General features: G+C 52.7%; 1 protein-coding gene across 1 annotated transcript in view; it reads right to left on the bottom strand.

Annotated features, from left to right (window-relative positions):
- ABCA13 (ATP binding cassette subfamily A member 13) overlaps positions 1-22,243 on the bottom strand; it is a 394,379-nt gene that overhangs the window by 97,829 nt on the left and 274,307 nt on the right. The window contains exons 49-52 of the mRNA XM_047096975.1: positions 11,128-11,182; positions 9,407-9,584; positions 7,623-7,738; positions 1,297-1,453 (exon numbers count right to left, since the gene is read on the bottom strand). Of these exons, the coding sequence (XP_046952931.1) occupies positions 1,297-1,453; positions 7,623-7,738; positions 9,407-9,584; positions 11,128-11,182 (506 nt within the window). The remainder of the gene's footprint in view (positions 1-1,296; positions 1,454-7,622; positions 7,739-9,406; positions 9,585-11,127; positions 11,183-22,243) is intronic.

Here is a 22,243-nt window from a genome sequence, read left to right as displayed (position 1 = left end):
CCGCGAGGCCCGGGTCCTGGCAGACAGCCGGAGGGCTGGGAGGGAAGGTGTGTACTATTTCCTCTACCTTCAGTGTCCTCCTCTAGCTAAAGCCCGATCGTAGTATTAGGGTTTTGTACACAAAGGCTACACATTAGTACAGATCAGCATCAACACCTGATCTGCAAAACTGCCCCAAACAGATCGTTTCCTCCATCGAATGCATAGCGACTGTTTCCGTACTTGGTGCTTCCACGCCAATGTGGGGCAGAACACCAGGAGACAATGTTAACCACCCCTGGAACATCGAGGGTCTCCGCGAGCCCAGGCCCAATGACGTGAGCTTGCCCTGATGAGGCAGGCATCCATCCCCGACTTGCTTGAGACAGGCCAGCAGCACTGGAGGGTGAGCCCTTTCTGGACCAACTTCTCGGCCCACCGGTCAATCACACACCCGGACGCCTAAGGACTCGGAGTCCAGGCAGACAGCAGGGAGTCAGAAGGGACGGTGGAGGATGCTGGGAGCAGAAAGCAGGGAAGAAAACGACACAACTAAGTGCAAACTGTCATCGGTCCCCAGGGGAAGTGCAGGGGAGACTGAGGAGGGGTAAAGCAGACAAGACCCAGGCCGGCTCAGGGGGAGGAGACGGGCGGCAGGTGCATGACCGGGACACCACCAGATCCAGCTTGACGGATGGATGGGACCCAAAAAGTGACTCACTAATGTGAGCGCCTAGGGGAGAGAGGCTTCGAGACGCATCCTCTCACTGTCACACCGGGGGAAATGGAGGCCCTTCTCAGGGCACACTCGGAAAGTGACCAAACCAGGGATGTTCCGGGGCTCACAGGGAAGGGGGCAGATCCACCCTCTGGTCCAGCCCTCCTGCGGTCGCAGAGCATGGTGAGTCACGGCAGTGTTCCCAACCCGTAGCAAGCACGTGACCGCCCAGAGAGGAGCGCCTGACCCCTATTCCTGACACATTTGGACGGGACACGTTTCATGCCTTCATTCGCCCTTGCAAGCGCCTATCAATAATTAATCAACAAACAGAGACACAGCGGCGAACATGGGCCTGCCCTCGCTAGCGCAGCAGCACAAACTGTGTGTTTTGAGTCAGTTCTCGCCAGGCCTGAGCACGGGTCTCCTAATGGCGCACGGGTTTGGGTTAATCAGGGTCAGTCTCTCTTCCCGGTGGTTAAAGACAGTGCACACTGGCACGTCGTCCTTTCCTTCCAGCTGGAAAACCAACAGTGGGGGCAGGAGCAAACACGCAAGTCCTCGGGGTGCCCCGGGCAGTGATGCTGGCACCCACTGACCTGAGCTTTGGAGATGATGGCCAGCAGCCTGGGCATGATGGTCATCAACAAGGTGCAGAGCCCAAAGATGAAGTTCAGGGACACGTAGGAGATGAACGCCACGTCTGAGCTGGAGAAGATTCTGGACATCAGATACATCCATGGGAGAGTCGCATATCTAAGGAATAAAGGGAAAAATCATGTGTGTTTTCCCGTGACAAGACGGAAGCATAGACTTTGGTTGGCCTGGTGGCTTCTCACTCGGTGAACAGAGACACACATTATGGTTTTGACAACAAATCCCCCTGAACACACAGCTCACTTGTGAGGCTCCAGGGAGCACTGGGTATAACGGCAGCAACACTGGGTAGGGTCAACCCCTGGGCCACACGTGCACCTGCACCCGGGCCTCCCCGACCTGGAGGAAGTCTGCGGACGTCCCCACGCCCCTCCCTCAAAGGGGCGAGCCTGGGTCTTGCTTCTTTGCTCCGATCCTCACCCGTAAAGCGCAAATGGTTCCTGTTTAGGGGCGTCTGGGTGGCTCAGTCAGTTGGGCGTCCGACTTCGGCTCAGGTCATGATCCCATGGTTCATGAGTTCGAGCCCCACGTCAGGCTCTGTGCTGACAGCTCGGAGCCTGGAGCCTGCTTCGGATTCTGTATCTCCCTCTCTCTCTGCCCCTCCCCTGCTCGCTCTCTCTCTCTCTCTCTCCCAAAAATAAATAAATATTAGAAAAAAATAATTTAAAAAATAATGATAAAATAAACCCAACCTTTCTCCCATGTCCCCACGTGCTCTTTACACGGTTGAGGCAAAGGTGTCACCATTTTCTTAGCGTGATTTAGCGGCTTCGCCTGAAATACTCAAGTGCCTTCTGAATGCCCGGGATTTCCTTAATCTGTTAAGTAGCTCTGGAGAGTCTAAGACCCCCAAATGGTGAGAGCCAGGCCCCACCCACCAAGGGGGCTATTAATTCCTTTTCCATAGGAATCCGTGGCATCAGAATGAGCCCTTGGGTCAAAGGACCCATCCTCATATCCCAGAAACTATAATAAATATAATAGCGTACATAAAGTCATACACAGTTCCAGCAGCTTCTCGCCACGAAAATCTGCCTCAGAATTTGGGCAACGATGGAAATTATTCCAGAATGTGCAAAGTGCAAGTGAACGCTTTTAAGCAAGTGTTCTTAAACAGCTGCCGTGCCGAGGAATCAAATTATGACTAAATAATTAAATTAAATTAGCTACCCAAGAGGTAGGTCAGGACGCCTTGGTGCTTTGAACTGTCAACACCTACCTACGAAGTAAAGCAGCAGAGACAGAAATCAAACAGCCCGTTCCCACGACACCACAACACCCTTCTGGGACATAGCTCAAGTGCTGTGCTCCCTCAGGCACCTGCCTTGACAAGCACATGAAACAACAGTATCCAGTGTGGGTTTTTTTTTCTTTTTTAAATTTTTTTTAAGAGAGAAAGAGAGCGTGGGTGGGGGAGGGGCAGGGGGGGAGAGAGAGAGAGAGAGAGAGAGAGAGAGAGAGAGAATCCCAAGCAGGCTCCACGCTGTCAGCGCATAGCCTGACGTGGGGCTCAATCCCACGACTGTGAGATCATGACCTGACCTGAAATCAAGAGTTAGATGCTTAACTGACTGAGCCACCCAGGCGCCCTGGTCAAGCTTTCTCTTGACAACATTTTTTTTTTTTTAACGTTTATTTATTTTTGAGACAGAGACAGAGAGAGACAGAGCATGAACAGGGGAGGGGCAGAGAGAGAGGAAGACACAGAATCTGAAACAGGCTCCAGGCTCTGAGCGGTCAGCACAGAGCCTGACACGGGGCTCGAACTCATGAACTGTGAGATCATGACCTGAGCTGAAGTCGGACGCTTAACCTACCAAGCCACCCAGGCGCCCCTCTCTTGACAATATTTTTGATGACGGGAGGTTTCAGAGGACTGTGGTTTTTAGAAGTTTGGTGTTTTCTCATTTTATTTTATTTAAAAAATTTTCTTAAGTTTATTTTTGAGAGAGAGAACGAGCGAGTGTGGGGCAGCAGCAGACAGAGAGGAAGACACAGAATCTGAAGTAGGCTCTGTGCTCAGCGTATAAGCCCCAACACGGGGCTCGATCTCACGACCCAAGGACCATGACCTGAGCCGAAATCAAGAGTCGGTTACTCAACCGACTGAGCCACCCGGGCGCCCCCAAAATGATTTTTATAATGGAAACATAAGTGTTATTAACAATCTGTGAGTTAAATCTCAGGGCAGCTGTAAATAACTGCTATAAAATTCCCTCTTATGAGTGAACCGAAAATCTCTTTAAATAAACTCCTGATCCAAAGGCCAGATTCTGCAACAGTGACAAATCGCGTTCCTTTTCCACAGGACAGCTCTCTAAGTAGCTGAAGGTGAACACGTCGGTCCTCTCACGCCTCTGCAACAAAAGGCCAGGCCCTTCGTGCTCCTCATAGGACATGGCATCCAGCCAAGTCTCTCTGTCAAATGTGCGACTGGGGTTTGGGGGCGTTCGGGTAGCAACACCTCACGGGGCATCTGACGGGACGCGGCCGGCACAAGGTGCAGCAGGATTACGTACATCACACTCGGCCAGTGTGTCATCCTCGGGAGCACAATCTAGGAACATCGCTGCCTCGAGATCCCACCGGGAAGCCCAGCGCCCCCATCAGAACGTGAGGGACCGGGCGCCTGGGCGGCTCAGGTGGTTAAGCGGCGGACTTCGGCTCAGGTCATGATCTCGCGGTTCGTGGGTTCAAGCCCCGCGTCGGGATCTCTGCTGTCAGCACAGAGCCTGGAGCCGGCTTTGGATGCTGTGTCTCCCTCTCTCTCTGCCCCTCCCCTGCTTGCAGTCTCTCTTTCTCTCAAAAATAAATAAACTCAAAGAAGAAACTGAGGGACTGATCAGTTAATACTCTTCCACTGGTTCCTGCCCCATTTGAGACCGTACTCATTACATGAAGTCTCCACACCAGGTTATGTCATTTAAATATGTGACAAGGAGATCAAAGTGTTATTGAAGCAAAAAAGAAATCAGAGACAAAGACACAGACTTACACACACAAGGCCACCAGAGTCACTACCGGACTCACTATTGCTATGCTAGCAAACAGTCTTGGGGTGTGGCTTCCGGCCAGCTGTGCACCCATCACTTTGCTTGTCTGGGTTTTCTTCCTACACGTTCATTAGTTGCCTTTCAAATACTTGGTTCACATAAACATCTCTGCAGCTCCAGGATCTCTTGTCTTTTTTCTTCTTTTTTTTAAAAAAAAAAAGGTAAATAGGGACGCCTGGGTGGCTCAGTCAGTTAAGCATCCGACTTTGGCTCAGGTCATGATCTCATGGATCAAGGGTTCGAGCCCTGCATCAGGCTCTGTGCTGACAGCTCGAAGCCTGGAACCTGCTTCAGATTCTGTGTCTCCCTCTCTCTCTGCCCCTCCCCCACTTGTGCTCTGTCTCTCTTTCTCAAAAATAAACATTAAAAATTAAAAAAAAAATGGGCAGAAGTGGGGCGCCAGGGTGGCTCAATCGGTTAAGTGTCCGACTTCATTCAGCTCAGGTCATGATCTCACTGTCCGTGGGTTCGAGCCCCGTGTTGGATTCTGTGCTGACAGCTCGGAGCCTGGAGCCTGCTTGGGATTCTGTGTTTCCCTCTCTCGCTGCCCCTCCCTGACTCACACTCTGTCTCTCTCTTTCTCAAAAATAAATCAACATTAAAAAAATTTTTTTAGAAGTTAAATAGGCTTCTAGAGCCTAATTTATCTTTTGGTGAAATCTACAGTGGCTCGTGCCAATCTCTACTCTTCTATTAAATACAATATTATATCATTTTAATGGCTTTAGCATTTGCTGGGCAGGGGTCTGCTGCTCACGCTTACTGTGGAATTTATGGGGTTTTCCTCCCTGGGAAAGCCAGCCTCTCATCCACACCGCGTGAATTTTCCAAGACGTGGAACAGGCCCCCGTGGCCTGTCTTCACAATCCATTAGCGCGAAACATGCACCAAATATGTTCTTACAGTTTCCACTGTTCACAGATACTAGATTCCCCTTCTGGCATTCCTTGCCTCGTTTTGCTGCTAATTCTCACCCTCCAGCTTAAATGCCACGTTTTCCTGGCTAGACAGAGCAGGAAGGAAGAAAACAAGACAACTGTCACTGGGTATTTTCTTCTGTGTCTCTTTGAGACTCTGTGTACGTACCTGACCCCTAATTTCTTCAGATTCCAAACCCCATGTAGTTCCAAGCCCCTTTTAACACCTGCCACGTCCTCAGGCTGGAGGGCACTCTGGGGCCCAGCCTTCCCGACTCCCAGCTCCAGCTTTCCACACCTCCCTCCCTGGACAGGGGTGAGCGGACACCCCTGCCCACCTGGGCCCGGCAAAGAAAGAACCCCATGTAAATGACAAGGAACCTGCGGCCCCGGGGATGTTGCCTCAAGATCCCAGCCGGCCTCCCCGGAGTCCTTCTCCCCCGGGGTCCCCTGGCCTCCGACCCCGCCTGCTACCTTTACAGACACCCCCGTCCGAGTCCTGGATCCTTCACCCGAGCGGCAGCACCCCGGCTGGCCCGGGATGTGTGGCAAGGACCTGGGAGCGTCCCCCAGTTCCCAGGAAAATGCTGTGGCCGCACGTGCGGTGACTGGTCAGGGCTCCTCCCAGGTTGGCAAAGGCGCTCACGAGAGAAACAAGCTCCGCGACCACTCCTCCACGTTTCTCAGGAATTTCTAACCGTTTGATCTTGTCTGTTACCTTAAACCCCACGAGCTCCGCCTTCCTGAAGCTCGAAAGTAAGGTACAGCGAGGTCTGTTTAACCACACCGTCAGGACCCACGACGACACCATCCGCTCAACGAGGATCGCTGCACTGAAATCAGACCATCCCCAGAGAAGCAGGAATCCCCGTACTAAGCTTTTATATCCAGGAACCCGAATTTCCCACGGACTACAGCAAACAGGAGGTTCCATCAGCACTTTTATGCCTGACAACGAAACTGCCCCCCAATACTAGCACGGTTCTCGCTGGGACAATGGGCCCAAAATCCATTAACTGGGGCCTCTTGCCACCCACTGTGAGCTTTCTATCAACTGTCTACTCTTCCCGGCACAGAACTGAAGCTCTACACCGAAGAAGACGAGGTGTAGAGGGAGTGATTAATTACTCCTCCCAAGGCCACAGAGTTAGTGAGTGGCCGTATCAATCTTCCCAGAAAGGTCTGTCTGTCTGTCCTGTCTGTCTCTCTCTCTCTCTCTCTCTCTCTCTCTCTCTCTCCCAGCCAGCTATCCATCCATCCAGTCAGCTAACAATGACATATCCTTGTTGACGATGAACTCCGTCCCCCAAATAAATGCTTTGGACCCGACTGTGATGTGTGTAAACTCATTTTACTTGTCATCTTGGGCGGAAATAAAGCAGAATGCGTTGTCTTCACAAATCATTAGGCTCGAATTATAATGAATTAGCGTATTCATCACTTTCCCTGCTCTCAGCAAGGATCTCTCACATGCTCAGCCCAGATCTAGACACATGCCCAACGTGTAAGAAGAGACATAATTAGATATTCTTGATACTAGGTGGGTATAATTTGGGGAGCCCTAGCAAAGATCCTGGATAAAGATAAAAAGGAACGCTCCGGGGGCGCCTGGGTGGCTTAGTCGGTTAAGCGTCCGGCTCACGGTTTCGGCTCAGGTCGTGGTCTCACGGCTCATGGGATCGAGCCCCGCGTGGGGCTCTGTGCTGACAGCACAGAGCCTGCTTGGGGTTCTCTCTCTCTTCCTCTCTCTCTGCCCCTCCCCCTGCACATGCTCTCTCTCTCTCTCTCTCAAAATGAATAAAGTTTAAAAAGAAAATGAGAAATCTGTCAAGTGACTTTTCCGCTTTTGCTGCTTTTCCTCTGAGAAAAGTGATATAGGTAGGCAGCACATTTCCAGACCGCTAACGTCGCGGGAGAGGGAAAAACGTGCCAGACGGGAGGCTTCGTGGGAGACGCTCCTGTGAAAGGCAATTTTGGAGCTAAGTGGATTCTGTGTCTGAGCTCCAGATGAATGTCAGAGCGAGAGTAACCGAGAATCCACTTCCAACCGCCCGAGCGTGGCCGACGGCTGGGGGGCCGTGCGGCGACAGCCCACACCACCCCCATCCCAGCCGGGCGGTCCACGGGGCGCTCCTCCCCCTGCTCCAGTCCCTCTGCCGTGCGTCCCCACCAGAAGCACCGTAATTGCTTGAAAAGAGAGAAAATCATGAAGCCGACAGCGGGTTGCAAGCCATCCCAGGGGGCTTTCTCTTCCAGAAAACAAACTGTAATTCTGCAGCCGCATCTCTCGTCACATACCCGAAAAGCCCCAGCAGGAGGGCCGTGGCTGCCAAGTTCTTGCGGAACGTGAACGCCGTCAGCTGGAAGGCGGCAATGACAGTGACGCACAGGCCCACGGAAACCAGGTAAAAGATCTGGGGAAACAAGAAAAAGGGGGTGGCATCTCGAACGGTCTGTAAAGTGGGGTTCGCCCCCAGGAGTCACAGTCCTGGCGGGACTGTGTCCCCACTGTGTCCCCATCCCCCATGCATATGCTGAAGCCCTGGGACCTCCGGAAGGCACTGTATCCAAAGACGTGCCTCGAAAGGGGCAATGAAGGTACAGGAGGTCCCTGCAGCCACCCTGATCTGACATGACTGGTGTCCTTATAAGAACAGGACACACGGAGGGATGACCACGTAGGACACGGGGAGGGAGCACCACCCACGCGCCCGGGACAGACGCCTTGGGAGGAGCTGGCCCGACCACGCCTGGATCTCAGACTTCAGGCTCCAGCACCTGGACGGACAGACCGCCCGTCAGGGGTCTGCGGGAAACTACTGCAGTCACTGCCCCCCGCCCCCCTTGGGATGGGTCCGGGAACCCAGACACCTTCCAGGACACGTGGCTTCTTCCCACACCTGGACTCCAGGACACTAAGGCAGAGCCCGCCTTACAGACCCCTCCCGGGGGCCCCCACACTGATCAGGGTGGCCCAGGAAGGGCCACACGCCTGCTGCTCTCCTCCTGGAGCCCCTCCCAGAGCCTTTTCTCACACCATCCACAGGGCTGCCTCCTCCCTCTCAGAGCTCAGCTCCCATGCTGTCCCCCTGAGAGTCCTTCCCCAGCCTCCTGATCTAAGTCACCCTCTCAATAACTCTAGTCCCAAGCCACCCGGATTTTGTGTGTCAGTCTGTTTGTTTCCTGCTTCCCCTGGTGAGAATACAGTCTCCACGGGGGCGGAGAACTTCTCTGCCTTGGTCACGGCTTTATCCCCAGCACCACGGACACTCCCTGCCCCGGTGAGGACCCCTAACTACCCACTAAATGAGCGATTTAATCCATGTAACAGGCAGGAAACAATCGGATGAAGATGGGGCACAGTCACCCAGGAAGAAAGCCCTCCTCCCTGCCCTTGAGCCCCAAGGCAGGCATCGCAGGGCAGAAACACACTGAGCAGCAGGGACAAGGGGATAATCAGGTAAGGGCTGCAGAAAGGGGGAGAAGGACTGCTGGGGTCTGGGAGACACCTGCCCCCACCTCGCACGCTCCTCTCTCCCGGGACGCCTACTCCTCCTCCCCCGGGAAAGCTGCGGTCATGAGGACAAGCTATTGCTTTCCTACGAGGAGGACCTTGAATCCAGATCAATGCCTGCAAAGGGCACCGGTGCTGTCCTCCGGACGGAAGACAGTGACCTGGAGGGCGGAACACCTGGAAAACACATCAGGCTGTGGTCGGGGTGGGGGGTGGGGGTCACGTGCATGTGGATGGTGGGTCAGTTCTAATGCTTTTTATCACCTCCCCTTCCGGCCCCTTGAAAAGAGCACATCACAGAGGATTATAGGTCTCATCTTCCCGGTAGGAGACTCTGCATTCGCGGGCAGGTCCGTGAGTTCCCAGAGCTCCTGTGTGTGTGGCTGGTTGGTCCTCCTTCTCAGGAAGCCATCCACCCCAGACGACAGACGGACACTGGACCTGAACCGCTCTTACCAACGCAATGACCCGGTCTTCTGTGGACAGTCTGCGGCGGGGGTCTCCTAACACACGCACATGCACACAGCCCTGGCATACAGGCACGCAGCACGCCGTTCCCAGTTCCTACCATGTCATACAGGAAGTTAGCGAGCCAGTACGTCCTGTAGCCGAGGCCACTTATGTGCTGCAGTCTCTTGGCTCCGGTCACCCTGTCCCTCACCACAGAGCTACCGATGGACGCCGACAGGATGGAGAAGCCCAGCACGATGCAGAGGGCGACGCCACACTGACGGATGCTCTCCATGCTGCGGGCACAACACAACAGCTCGTCAGGGTCACAGGAAGGGCACGCATCTTCTTTCCCTTGGTGACAACCAGTGATGAGGGGGAGAGCACTGAAAACCACTTATCAGGAACTTAGGGGGCGCAGGGCATGCTGGCTAAGCGCGAGGACTCTGCCCCTGAGTCCCCTCGACGGCCCTTTGAGGAAGGGTGGGCGATGCTCCCAGCTTCTAGAAGGCACAACTGAGGGGTGCAAAGTGAGGGGACATTTCAGAGTCTGCCCATCTCGGAGTTCACTCTAGACTAAAATGATAAACTTCCGCAGCGTGGCGTCCACAGGGAGCCGTGGCCTCCAGCCACGCCAGAACCACGTGCATCTGTATGCTGGGACACCTGCAGGGACGGGGAGGGTGCATTAGCTGTGGATCCACAGGTGGCTGGCCCATCTCTGAATTTTGTCTCTCAAAATATCAAAACAATTTTGTAACAGAGAGAGGTGTAGTAATAATTGTGATAACACACACAGTGTACTTTCTTGGTCATTTTTTAACCGGACTGACCCCTCCCTAGCCACAATCAGCGCACGCAGGTGGCCGACGGAAAGACACCGCTCATTGCAAAGTGTCCACTGGGTGGCATCTTCTCTCACCCAACGAGCCCACAGCTACACTTGTGGCCAGTGTCGGCTGCACCACGGGGAAGGGAGAGAGGAAAGGAGAAGACAGGAAGAAGCATCCCAGCTTCTAGGAGGGAACGGGAACTAACACTTCGCTCTGAACGGGGAGATGAGCGGCTTTATTACCACCCGTGACTCCATGTGTCTGTGAGCAAAGTCTGGCATGGGGAACTCTCCAGAAGGCCTCACTACGCTCACTACACGAATACCGTGTTTAAGACTTACCCCAAGTGGGACGCCTGGGTGTTTCAATGGCTGAACATCCGACTTCAGCTCAGGTCATTCATGATCTCGAGGTTCGTGAGTTCGAGCCCCGCGTTGGGCTTTGTGCTGACAGCTCAGAGCCTGGAGCCTACTTCGGATTCTGTGTCTCCCTCTCTGCCCCTTCCTTACTCATATTCTCTCTCTCTCCCTCTCTGTCTCTGTCTCTCTCTCTCTCTCTCTCTCTCTCTCTCAAAAATAAACTCTAAAAACATTTTTTAAAAAAAGACTGTACCCCAAGTGCTTGGCTGGTTCAGTCAGTGGAGCGTGTGAGCTTGATCACGGGGTTGTGAGTTCGAGCCCCACATTGTAGGTAGAAAGGACTTAAAAAAACAAAATCTTTTTTAAAAAAAAGCCATTCTACCCCAAAAAAGTGTCTGGAAGATGTGGGGCCCCTGAACTTCGGTAAGTTCACTCCCTTAGACAATTTTGACTTAGAAAAACTGGGGTGTAGGATAAGCTCATGTTTTAAACTCGGTCAGTGCACATTCCCTTCTTAACACTCATTTTCTTTCCACTTTGCAAAGAAGCGCCCAAGCCAGCACCACTCCACACAAATGCAGCAGGCCGGCACCCTGGAGCCACCCAAAGACTCTGTTCCGCCCTCACCCAGTGGTCCCGAGACTCACATCTTGTCCTCGTTCAGCAAGGCCCCTCCGTACGGGTGGCTGTACAGAGTCACTCCTGTGAAGGAAAAATGGAGAGATGAGCCCTCTGCCCGCACGGTGAGCAGACCCCGTGCCCGTGAGGCACCTCCTGTCCACTCGGTCCAGGCGTGACCCACGGGGACCCAGAAGGGCAAATGCACTGTGCATCCTGGCCAGTGCGGGGACCCTGCAGTCCTGTTGTCAGAAACAACCAGCACGTTCAGGACATGCCTCACACGGCAGGCGCGGGGCTGACGTTTTATGGCCCAATCCTTATAAGCATCCCTGTGGCGGAAATGATACATTAGCCACATTTTGTGGGGGTGGAGGAACAGACTCAGGAAGACTAAATTACAACAGGCAAGGGGATTATCCGATGGAACCAGGGCAATAATCAAAACTTCCCCTCTCGACCAAGCCACATCTAGACAGAGCGAAAACCGAACCGTCTCAATGGCCCAGCTGCGTGCGTGGAACCCCTTCTTCGGTTTTTCATCGTTCGACTTCTGGGGGCTTGTGCGTTAGTGTAGACAACAGCCAACACGGAGAAATCTCCACCAACTTCTCAGTTTTAAGGATCTTACCATAAAGGCTGCTCGTGTCGTCACACGGCCTTCCCCACGCCAGCCGATGGCAGCCCGTTGGGTATCCAGGACTCTGGAACTTGAGGCAAACGACTTGTGTTTCACCTTATTGTCCAACATGAGCCAGTCGGTTTCCCTCCTCTGATTGGCTGTTTCAAATGCCCGCAGCTACATGTGTGGGGGCCACCTCCACGGGCACGGTTCCTGGGCAGCCTGTGTTCCTCTTCCCTTTGGGCTCCCTTAATGAAGCCCATTATCGTGTTTTGCATTCTCTTACGGCGGCATATTAAATCCTTCCAGAAACACCGCAGGGGTAGGAGTAAACATAAATAAATTAAAAGGTACAGAACTGAAAATCGCTACAGTTCTCCAAACACCCCACGGCTTTGCCACCAAAGAGTCCTGACTTCCATTCACGGGCCACCTGCTCCCCCCTCCGGTGATGCCAGTTTTTCCCCATCCGTCGTGGACTCAGCCACAGGCCGAAGCAACTTCTCTCACAGCAGAAAGAATGGTGGAGCCTCCTGGTTCAGCAAGCCCACTGTGCAGAGTTCCAGAATGATTTCTTTGACTTTAAATTACTATCTTCCAGATGTTCTGCTGGGGGCTCCCACTGTGTGTGCCGAATGCCGGCCGTGCGGTTTCCTAGATCGAATCACGCACTGGATTTATTTACACGTGTGTCCTGAACGGAGTTGTGTGGTCTTGTCTCCCTGCCTGTCTGGACCTGTAACACCTGTTTTCCTCCCATCTGTCTCTTTCCCTGAGCTTAGCGTCACCCCTCCTCACAGTACGTGCCAGCCCCCACACCCTCTAGCTCGCGGGCGGCCCTGCTCATGCTGTGCAGGGACAGACACCGTCAGCAGGCTGTGCAGAGGCTTACAAAGCTGTGGGGCCCTCCCAGACGCGGCAAGTGTCCCGCTGGGTGCTGGGAGTGGGAGGCGTGTGTATTCAGTGCCTCGTGTGGCTCCTGGCTGCGCACAGGAATGAGAGCTTTCTAGATCAGACAGCATGCAGAGAAACGCGGTTAGCTGACGAGGGCTTGGGAAGTGGATGCTTCTAGAAATATGGGAGGATCTTGGACTCAATGAACCTGAAGATACACACACACTCACACACACACACACTTGGGCAAGACACAGCATGACGCACCTTCTGACAGCTAAAGAACCGCCACGAGGCAAGGAAAAGAACTCGGTCTATAATGTTCTGGAGGATAGATTTTGTCCAAGGAGCCAGGTTCAAAACATACAGCAAATCACATGACTAGAGGGCTGGCGCGGCCGTCCCGCTGACCTCTGGGGCTTCCGGGGAAGAGGGCACAGGGGTGTGTGTGCGTCCGCCCCAGACCATGAGGCTGGCCCTGACGATTTGCACGCTTCTCATGAACACGAATCGTACGGGCAGTGCCGTCCTGATGCCGCGAGCCGTTCTGGTGACCTGTCGGAGCGGATGGGGTCCTGGGGCCCCTCAAAGTTACAGCCAGCCAGTCAGAGGGAGGGGTGGCCTGGGACCCTGGGGATGTAGCTGGTATCTGAAGGCCGCCGCCCTGTGGGGTCTGCGCTCCCTGCAGGCGGTTAGTACCAGGACTGAACCGCAGCTCTCCTACTTGGGATGAAGCAGGATCCCGCTCCCGGAGCTCGATTTCCCTCCTCGTCTGGGAGAAACGCAGGCCCAGCCAGGAGTCCCCAGCTCATCCAGGACCATTAATGTCCCCATCATGCCCCCAGTCACCAGACTCAAACTTACGTCATCCTCACCCCATCCCCCGTCATCCCCCGCGACACATCCAAGAAGATGTCAGGGTCTCCCCTTCCATGCCCCCCCCACACCACACATCACACCCCCGCTCTGGACCACGGGACACGCACACCTCTCCCCAGCATCCCACCCTTCCCCCCCAGCAGCTCCAGAGGATTTCCAAGGAGAAACATAAAGAAAACACAGAGTCGCTATTTTTTTTTTTTTTACCTGGACATAAGACACCTGCCTTTACAGTAAAGTCCAGAGTCTCACGTTATCCGACTCCCCCACCGTTCCCAGTGGACACACAGGATGGCCACCACGGTGTCCTCGGCTGCAAGTGTTTCCCCTCTTCTTACACAGAGGCTCCGACTTAATGCAAGTTCTCTGATGGTATGACAGTGACGTGCATACATGTTCTCTTGAACAGAGATCTCTTCCCGCGCTGGTGACACTCGCTAGGACCTGAGCGGCTCCCAGGCAGCCGCATGGTCACAAGGGTCAGCAACCGAGGCCCTGACCACCCTTCTGCTCCCACACAGCCGCTCGGCTTCTCACCTTCGGGTCCACATTCAACCAGTTACATGAGTCATTCCGCAGCTTATTATAAAACAGGCTTTGTGAGAAGAGCGTTTACCCGCCTGTAGGCTCGTGTAGGTGTTCCCAGAACGTTTAACGCGGGCCAGGCTCAGCCGTCATGTCTGGGATGGTGGGTGTGTCAAATTCACCTTCTGCTTATGATGTTTTCGACTTCAGATGAGTTTATCGGGACAAAACCCCCTTGAAAGTGGAGGAAGGTCTGCGCTTCTCTGCCCAGCCCCCCTCCCTTCTCGCAGAGGCTTCCTGAAGATGCTAATTTGGGAGCAACTTCCCGCAGAGGTGGGGCCGCAGGGGGAAGAGAAGGCGGTCCTCACGCCCTGAGGCTCCGTGCTGTCCGTCCCTCAGGCCACAGGGCACCTGTGTGAGCAGCCCTGTCACATCCGTGTGAGGACGCCCGTCTGCATCTCCTTCACATCCGCAGAGCCACGGCGCAGATACCGGAGACAGCCTGTGCCGGAGCTGGGGTTCCAGACTCCGGCTGCAGCGGCCGCCCCAATTTTCTCCCCTCCCTTCCGCAGATGCTTCCGATTTTCCAAGGAATGTCTGTGTGCAGAGGGAGGGGGACAAGGCCACAGGTCCAAAGTCCCCACCTTGCTCCTTCTACAGTGTAAAGCTGCCAGCGTTTTGGGGGTGTGTTCAATTATAAAATGTTAAACTACCACGGTCGGGTTCTTATTTTGATCAGGTTGCGTGAACATCTTTTCTTAACTTCAAACTGTTGGGTCATTGCCGGGAGATCAAAAACTACCCTAATATCGGCTTTCTGTCCGCCTGTTCCTCTGTTACGAATACACTGCCCTTCACGGTCGCACATACCCTGGACCTGTCATCCTTCCCTGGCTTTAATCGAGGAGGCGGGAATACACCTGGCCCTCGACCCACAGACGGAGCGAGCGACGGCTCCTGTGCTCAGCAGTCCCGATGTGCCAGACCCACGGCCGGACGTTTTCAGGACACAGTCTCTCACTCGGTAATCGGGCGATGAGCTCTGCAATGCACAACCCAGCAGAGTGCGCAGGAAGGTCCTTGTGAGTCAGCTTGCAGCCTTCAGGAACCGGAGTCCCCTCCGGGGAAACGGCACCCCGAGAAGCCTCCCGGCGCGGACACACCCTTGACTTCCAGAAGCTGAAACAGGAGCACACGACTGTGGCAACTGTCCCCAGCGGGTGACCTGTTCCTGACAGAGGCGGGACCCCTAAGTCGCCTCCCAGCACACAGGGCACCGGGACCCTTCCCTGTGCAAGGGACACGCTGGGTGCCACAAACACGCTAACACAGAACGAGAATCCCACCGGGGCAGCAGGGGACAAGCAGGAGCACTTCACCAACGGGCCGCAGGAGAGGAGCCGTCGCGTCAGCAGTCCTGCCCTGTCTGTCTGTCCTGCTCTGGAAGCTGAGCCTCGCAGGCTCTGCCCACCTGGCTCTGAGAAGGACCGGGCTACACCAGCCCCCGCCCTCCGGGCCCTCCCCCTCAGTGATTCAGAGGGGTCACAGCTTCTCATCCTGAGCTAGCTTCCAAGAGTCCTACAATTTACATATTTTACATATGGTAAATATTTAAATACAATCTTTTGAAGAGCACACAAGCTGCCTCCTCGCCCGGCAGGGAGCCCCAACAGCCAAAAGGCAGCCAGTGCTCCTGGCACCACGGTCCTGGGGAAAAAAAATGTTAATGTTTATTGCTTTTTGAGAAAGAGAGACAGAGACAGAGACGGAGCGTGAGCAGGGAAGGGGCAGAGAGAGAGGGAGACACAGAGCCCGACGCGGGGCTCAAACCCACCGACTATGAGATCATGACCTGAGCTGAAGTTAGACGCTTCACCTACTGAACCACCCAGGTGCCCCTTTAATTTTTTTAAGTTTATTTACTCTCAGAGAGAGAGAGAGAGAGACAGGGCATGAGCAGGGGAGGGGCAAAGAGACAGGGAGACACAGAATCCAAAGCAGGCTCCAGGCTCTGAGCTGTCAGCACAGAGCCCTATGAGGGGCTGAAACCCACAAGATCATGACCTGAGCCAAAGTTGGACGCTTCACCGACTGAGCCACCCAGGTGCCCCTTTAATTTTTTAAGTTTACTTTGAGAGAGAGACAGAAAGTGCATGAGCAAGGGAGGGGCAGAGAGAAAGAGAGAGAGAGAGAGAGAGAGAGAGAGAGAGAGAATCCCAAGCAGCTCACAAGCTGTCAGCACAGAGCCTGATGCAGAACTCAAACTCATGAACCGTAAGTTATCATGACCTGAGCTGAAACCAAGAGTCAGACTCTTAACCGACTGAGCCACCCAGGCGACCACAGGCACCTCTTTAAAAGGCTGCCATCACCCCAAATCTCCACCATGAAAGTGAGAAATGCTCTTTGAAAAGCAAGATCCGGAGGAAGGGCCGTGCAGCACGGTGCTCCAAAAGGAAGCCATTAGATGAGCAGGAGAACCCTTCAACTTGCTTTCCGAGGCTTGAGCCCCACTGGGGTCTTCTCACCAATTTAGGTAAGAGGACAGCACATTAGTGTCAGACCGGAACCAATAACGTTCTGGTTTTGTTCTGCTCTGGGGGATGGGAATCCGGGCGCCGACCACAATGGTGGGTTGGCTGGGATTTGACACCTCCTTTCAACAAGTCCCCCCACCCCCGCCATGCAGAGTCCCTGGTGCCCAGCGGGGACACACAGGAGGTATGTGTCCCAGGAGGTCAAACAGGAGGCGGCCCCAAGGAGGGAGCAGGTGGGGAGTGAGACCCCCCCCCCAGGAAGGACCCTGCCGATGACACAGGTGCCCTGTGCAGTGTGAGCAGCCCCCTGGCCGCAGACAGAAGCAGTGGGGGGAGGGGGTGCCCAGCAGGAACCCCGGCGGCTCTTTGGTTTACAAACGCTGCTAATTTTCACAATTTGCTAGCTTGCAATCTGCTGTCACTACATTCTGTAGGAGAGGCTCTGTGGGATCAAAGGGATTTCAAATCCAAACGAACGTCTCTCTACACACGTGCTGAGATTTTGCTTGTGTTTTGCAAAAAGCGGGAGAGACCGAGAGTAAGTGAGGGTCACATGTGTGTCCATTTTCTCAAAAGTGAAAGCGCCATCAGAGAAAAGGACAGAGTAGGCGGCCCTGTACCTCCCGCGGGTCCCGAGTTTCCCCAGACCCCGGAACGAGAGGCACAGGCGCGTGCATGACCACTCGCCCTCCGCTACCTTCTCAGCTCCGCCAGCTGCTCCTTAAAACAGTAACTACAGAAATCAGAGCTCCTTGGGGCGCCTGGGGGGCTCACTCAGGTGAGCGTCTGACTTGAGCTCAGATCTCACGGTTTGTGGGTTCGAGCCCCGCGTGGGGCTCTGTGCTGACAGCTCGGAGCCTGGAGCCCGCTTCAGATTCTGTGTCTTCCTCTCTCTCTCTGTCCCTCCCCTGCTTGTGCTTTGTCTCTCTCTCTATCTCAAATATAAACATTAAAAAAAAATTTTTTTAAGCAATCAGAGCTCCTCCTGCATACCCACAGACACAGGGCGGGGACTTGACTGTCTCGCAGATGGGCCCCTTCCCCCTCCAGGACAGGGCTTGACTTAGAGATGGGGCACTTTTGGGCATGGGAGGCAGGCACGGGGAAGGAAACCGAGGCAGAGGGAAGTTCTATCGACTTATCTAAGGCCAAACACAGCACAGTGAGACCTACAACCCTGATTTTCTGGATCCCAGTTTATCCATTTTACATGCAACTAGAAAAATCATTTGCAGCCTTTGATGTTCTCCTTGCAAAAACCACATTATCGCAATGGACAATCTCCATAATCAGGTGGTGATTCCCATCGTATTATGTGTGTTCAGAACTGTATTTAGGTGACAACAGCCTTGTGATGGGATCCGGGGCTGATGATGCTGGTGAGGAGGCCATGGTGAGGGGTCCGGGCTCTTCAAGGAAGGGACAGTGGTTTCAGCCCCCGAGGAGAGGGGCTCTCATGCATCGCATCAAAGGTTCCCAGAAGGAGGTTTCAACATGTAAATTCTGAATACGCTTGATTTTTCTTCGTTTGATTACTCTTACCATTTATGTTTCAGCTTCTCCACGAGCTGGCCCACGGCCACATACCAATGTATAACATCAGCTCCCTCATTTAGTATTCTCACCATGCCTTCCAGACTCTGTATATCTGTCATTTGTAAAAACGCACATCTGTGCTTTTGTCTCGTATCCACTCTGACAAAAGATGCTTGTCTCCAATTCAACAGTCACTGCTGGGTCCCTTCCTCTTATAAAACGGACATCTCTGTGTGCATTCACACCCAGATGTCTGTAAGCGTCTCCAGCAGAAGAACAGAGTTGCCTTCACATCGATATATGCGCAAAGGACTGTTTTCTTTCAGTTAATTTGCTGTGAGCCATCGGCGCGGGGTGGGGGAGGGAGGTTGGGGGGGGGCATGAAGGAAAAAATGTTCGTTCGGTCCAACGGAGTATTAAGAGAAACATATGCAATCCAAGAGCTGTTTCAATGGCTTTCTCTCTGTCTTCCTCCTCTTAATCTCTCCTGGAAAAAAGACTCTTTTTCCCCTCAATATTGAGGTTAATTATTACTCTTCCCAAGGAATAAATAGATGCCAACTGTAAAAAGTTTTAAAATAAAGAGTAAAATTAAATCCTAACCTACTTTGAAACCAGCCAGAGGGAATCATTGTTTGCACATTGATATTAATTATTTCTAAATGTCCAAGGTTTTCTTGACGTACGCGTGTTACTATCGAATTATGTTTCCCATTCTTCATCTTCGACTCCATCGATCGTTCTCGACCTTCAAGTAATGTTTTCATCACACACACGCCAACACCTGCACCTGTGTGATCCCCTGGAACCAATGTCCACCAGGTTCTTTGATTCGTTCTGTGGATTCAGTGTTTTCGTGATCTTACTTTTGGTTAATCTCTCACATGACTGTCCTTCGGCATTCTTTTTTATTAGGAATATATCTACAACCTGTTGGGATAAGCGCTGGGTGCTGTACGTAAGCCAATTTGACAATAAATTATATTCATAAAAAAAGAATATATCTACAGCATGTTTTTTGAGCAATGTCCAACATAAGTGTATCTTTGAGGCTTGTTTACTTTGAGACAACATCTCCATTAGGTACAGAATTGGGGGTGTACCTTTATTTTTCTTTCCGTGTTCCGTAGGCAGTATTCCCTTACCCTCTGGCTTTTGAGGTTGTGATTAAAAAGGAAGAGACCAGGTTCTGGTTTCTCTAAGATGGGTTAGCCTCCATCTTGCCAGGTCCCCTCCCTTACGAGGACCCAGACATCACACACCAGCTGGAAAGAAGGTGGCAGGTGTCTGGGGCCCTCAGGACGTGGGGAACAGCGTGGCGGGTGGCAGTGAACTTCCTGGTGTCCTTGCAGCTTCCCGTGTATCCCAGACAAGCCACTACAGAAGCCCGCAAAACGGGATCCGTCAGGAGCAGTAGAATGTGACAGCCACACATGTCTACCCAGAACCACTGCCGAGGAAACTAGATGGAGGGATACACTGAGGACAGCGCAAATAAATCAAAACAGAATCCCGAAAAGCTGATCAAGCCTCTCAAAGGGAAGCAAGAAGAAACAGAGGAAACAAAATCAACAATTAAGTGTCAGAATTAAGCTCACGGGTGGGTAAAGCCCATGCAACGTGAGCATGTCTGTCAAAAGGCAGAGCTCGGTACAGTGTGAGCCCCAACCTTCAGAGCCTCAAAATACCGGAATCAAAACCTTACCCCGCTGAAAGGAGACATGGGCAAATCCACCCTTATATTTAGGCATTTCAATACCTCCGCCTCTGCATTTATGGAACCCTCGGACAGAAAACCAGCCAAGATATGGATGCAACCACCCACAGAGCCGTGGAATACACATTTCGAATCACCCGTGGAAACGGCACCAGGACAGACCACATCTGGACCTCAGAACAAACCTCAGCCAAACCTAAAATAATTAAAATATGCAGAATGCATTCTCTGACCACAGTGAATCGAACTAGAAATCAATGAGAGAAAGACAGCAGGCAAATCTCAAAAACCTAGAATTTAAACAACGCTCTTCGAAATAACCCCTGGGTGAAGAGGAGGTCTCAGAGGGAATTTTTCAGAGTCAGAAGCTGGTCTTTTATTTGTATTACTTTAAAACTAATTGGATTTTGCTATTTATAGCTTTATTTAAAAAAAAAATGCTGCCTTTATCTTTGAACCTTTGAACATTCAGCAGGATTGCTTATTGATGATTCCTATTTCCAGAGCTCCCAGCTCAGGAATTTTGCCAGGATCACGGCAAACCCTCCCACTGGCCCAGACTTGTTTTGTTTGGTTCTTGATGATGGTTTTCTTCTGACATCGCTGTTTGTTCCCTTAATCAGTGTCCGTCCGCTTCCTTCCTCCCCCTAATTCCTCTGCTTCTCTTCCTGGTGTCAGTTCTGCTATCATCTTTTTCCTCTGTGTTCTTAGAGAATATTTCGTGGTTACCCCTTTACATCAAAAATTCTGAGTGAGGGAGAGAGCTCCACGATCAATAATGTGCTTCTCTGTATCCAGGGAAAATGTGTATTACCATCTGGTCTTAGCCAGTTCCTTTGTTACTGAAATGTATCTGACATGGAACATTGTGTCCGTTTAAGGTGTACAACTGCGGATTCGATACATGTATATACCGCAGGATGCTTGCCGTGGGATAACAGCCAGCTTTCTTTTTCGTCTCAGCCTGGCCTCTCTGTCTTATCTGTTTTCTCGTGTTTCCCAGAGTTCACACATTTCCTGGTGCTCCTGTGGGGGTAAACTCACAAGACGTGTCCCAGGACAAGACCTTCTGGGGGTGTGCAGCGTCCCCTCCCAGGGGCGTGGGGCATTTCCCGGTCGCCAGGCTGGGTGTGACGGCTGTGACTTGCCCGTCTGTTGCTGTCCCTCCTTGATCTGGGCAAAGGGGAGGCTGGTCCTGATGTTGCTCTGAGCTTGGAGTCCTTACATCCTAGGATGTCTCCGCACTGTCCCCACGTGCTCGCGAGTATCTCCAGACCCTTAACGTTCAGGCTGGAGGTCACTGATGACAGCTGGTTCCCGATACCCACAAGCTGTTCCTTCAGCAGCTCTGCTAAACAGATCTGACATGACCTCCAGTTCTCACGTTGGGGGTCTCTCGTTAGGAACTGGGGGTGCGTGCCTGGAGGCTTTATCTTAGCGTAAGTAATGCAGGGCAAGCCATTATCTGTGTCACTCCTTGCTCCTGGGCTCATCCCTGCCCTGACTATGGGCACATCATCATCCCCACAAGCAAGCTGTGCTGACCTTGCCCACTTCCTCCCCGGGGCTCCTGGCACCCCAGTGAGCTGTGGCCTCCAGAGGATACAGATGGAAAGGGACCAATGAGGAGGAAGGCTGGGTGGGAAGGAGAAGAAGAGGTTTTTCTGGCTCTGGACACACAGCTGTCCCGCCCCGCCCCCAGCAGGTATCTCAAGGTGGCAGGTGGTCCCAGCACGTGAGCACAAGGGGGCAGTGAGGGTGAGACTCTTTACCTGATCCCCACATACTCTTTATCCCCCTGCCTCAGGGATGAAATTATCCTCGAGGCCCGAAGGTCCCCAGGGTGGCCCGGTGTTTCCCAAACTTGGCTGTCCATGGGCATCACCTGGGTCATTTAAAATCTCCTGACATTCAGATCAGAATCTCTCTTGGGTCTGCAATGGAAATCTGTATTGCTCAAAATTCTCAGGTGACACCAATGTGCACACAGTGGGACCACTGTGGATCTAGCCCACACGATCCACAACAGCCAAACTAGGGTAAGAGCCCAGGTGTCCGTCGACTGACGAACTGATAAGGACACCAGTCTAGACGTAGACGTAGATAGATGTAGACGTAGATGTCATAGATACAGATATAGATATAGATATAGATATAGATATAGATATAGATATAGATATACACATACAAAGGAGTATTACTCAGAGATGAAAAAGAATGTCAGATGTTTTGCCATTTGCAAAAACGTGGATGGAACTGGAGGGTATTATGCTGAGCAAAATAAGTCAGAGGAAGACAAACACTGAAAAACCACTCGTGTGTGGAACTTAAGGAACAGCAGATGAACGTAGGGGAAGGGAAGGAAAAATAAGTTAAAAACAGAGAGGGAGGCAAACCATAGGAGACTCTTACATACAGAGAACACACTGAGGGTT

The sequence above is a fragment of the Lynx rufus genome, unplaced genomic scaffold, assembly GCF_022079265.1.
Source record: "Lynx rufus isolate CCGP_SWC_20201006 ecotype Redwood Valley unplaced genomic scaffold, mLynRuf1.p SCAF_4, whole genome shotgun sequence".
In the NCBI taxonomy this organism is placed as follows: Eukaryota; Metazoa; Chordata; class Mammalia; order Carnivora; family Felidae; genus Lynx; species Lynx rufus.
The sequence above is the reverse complement of the archived record's forward strand: the minus strand, read 5'-3'. Positions and strand labels throughout refer to the sequence as shown.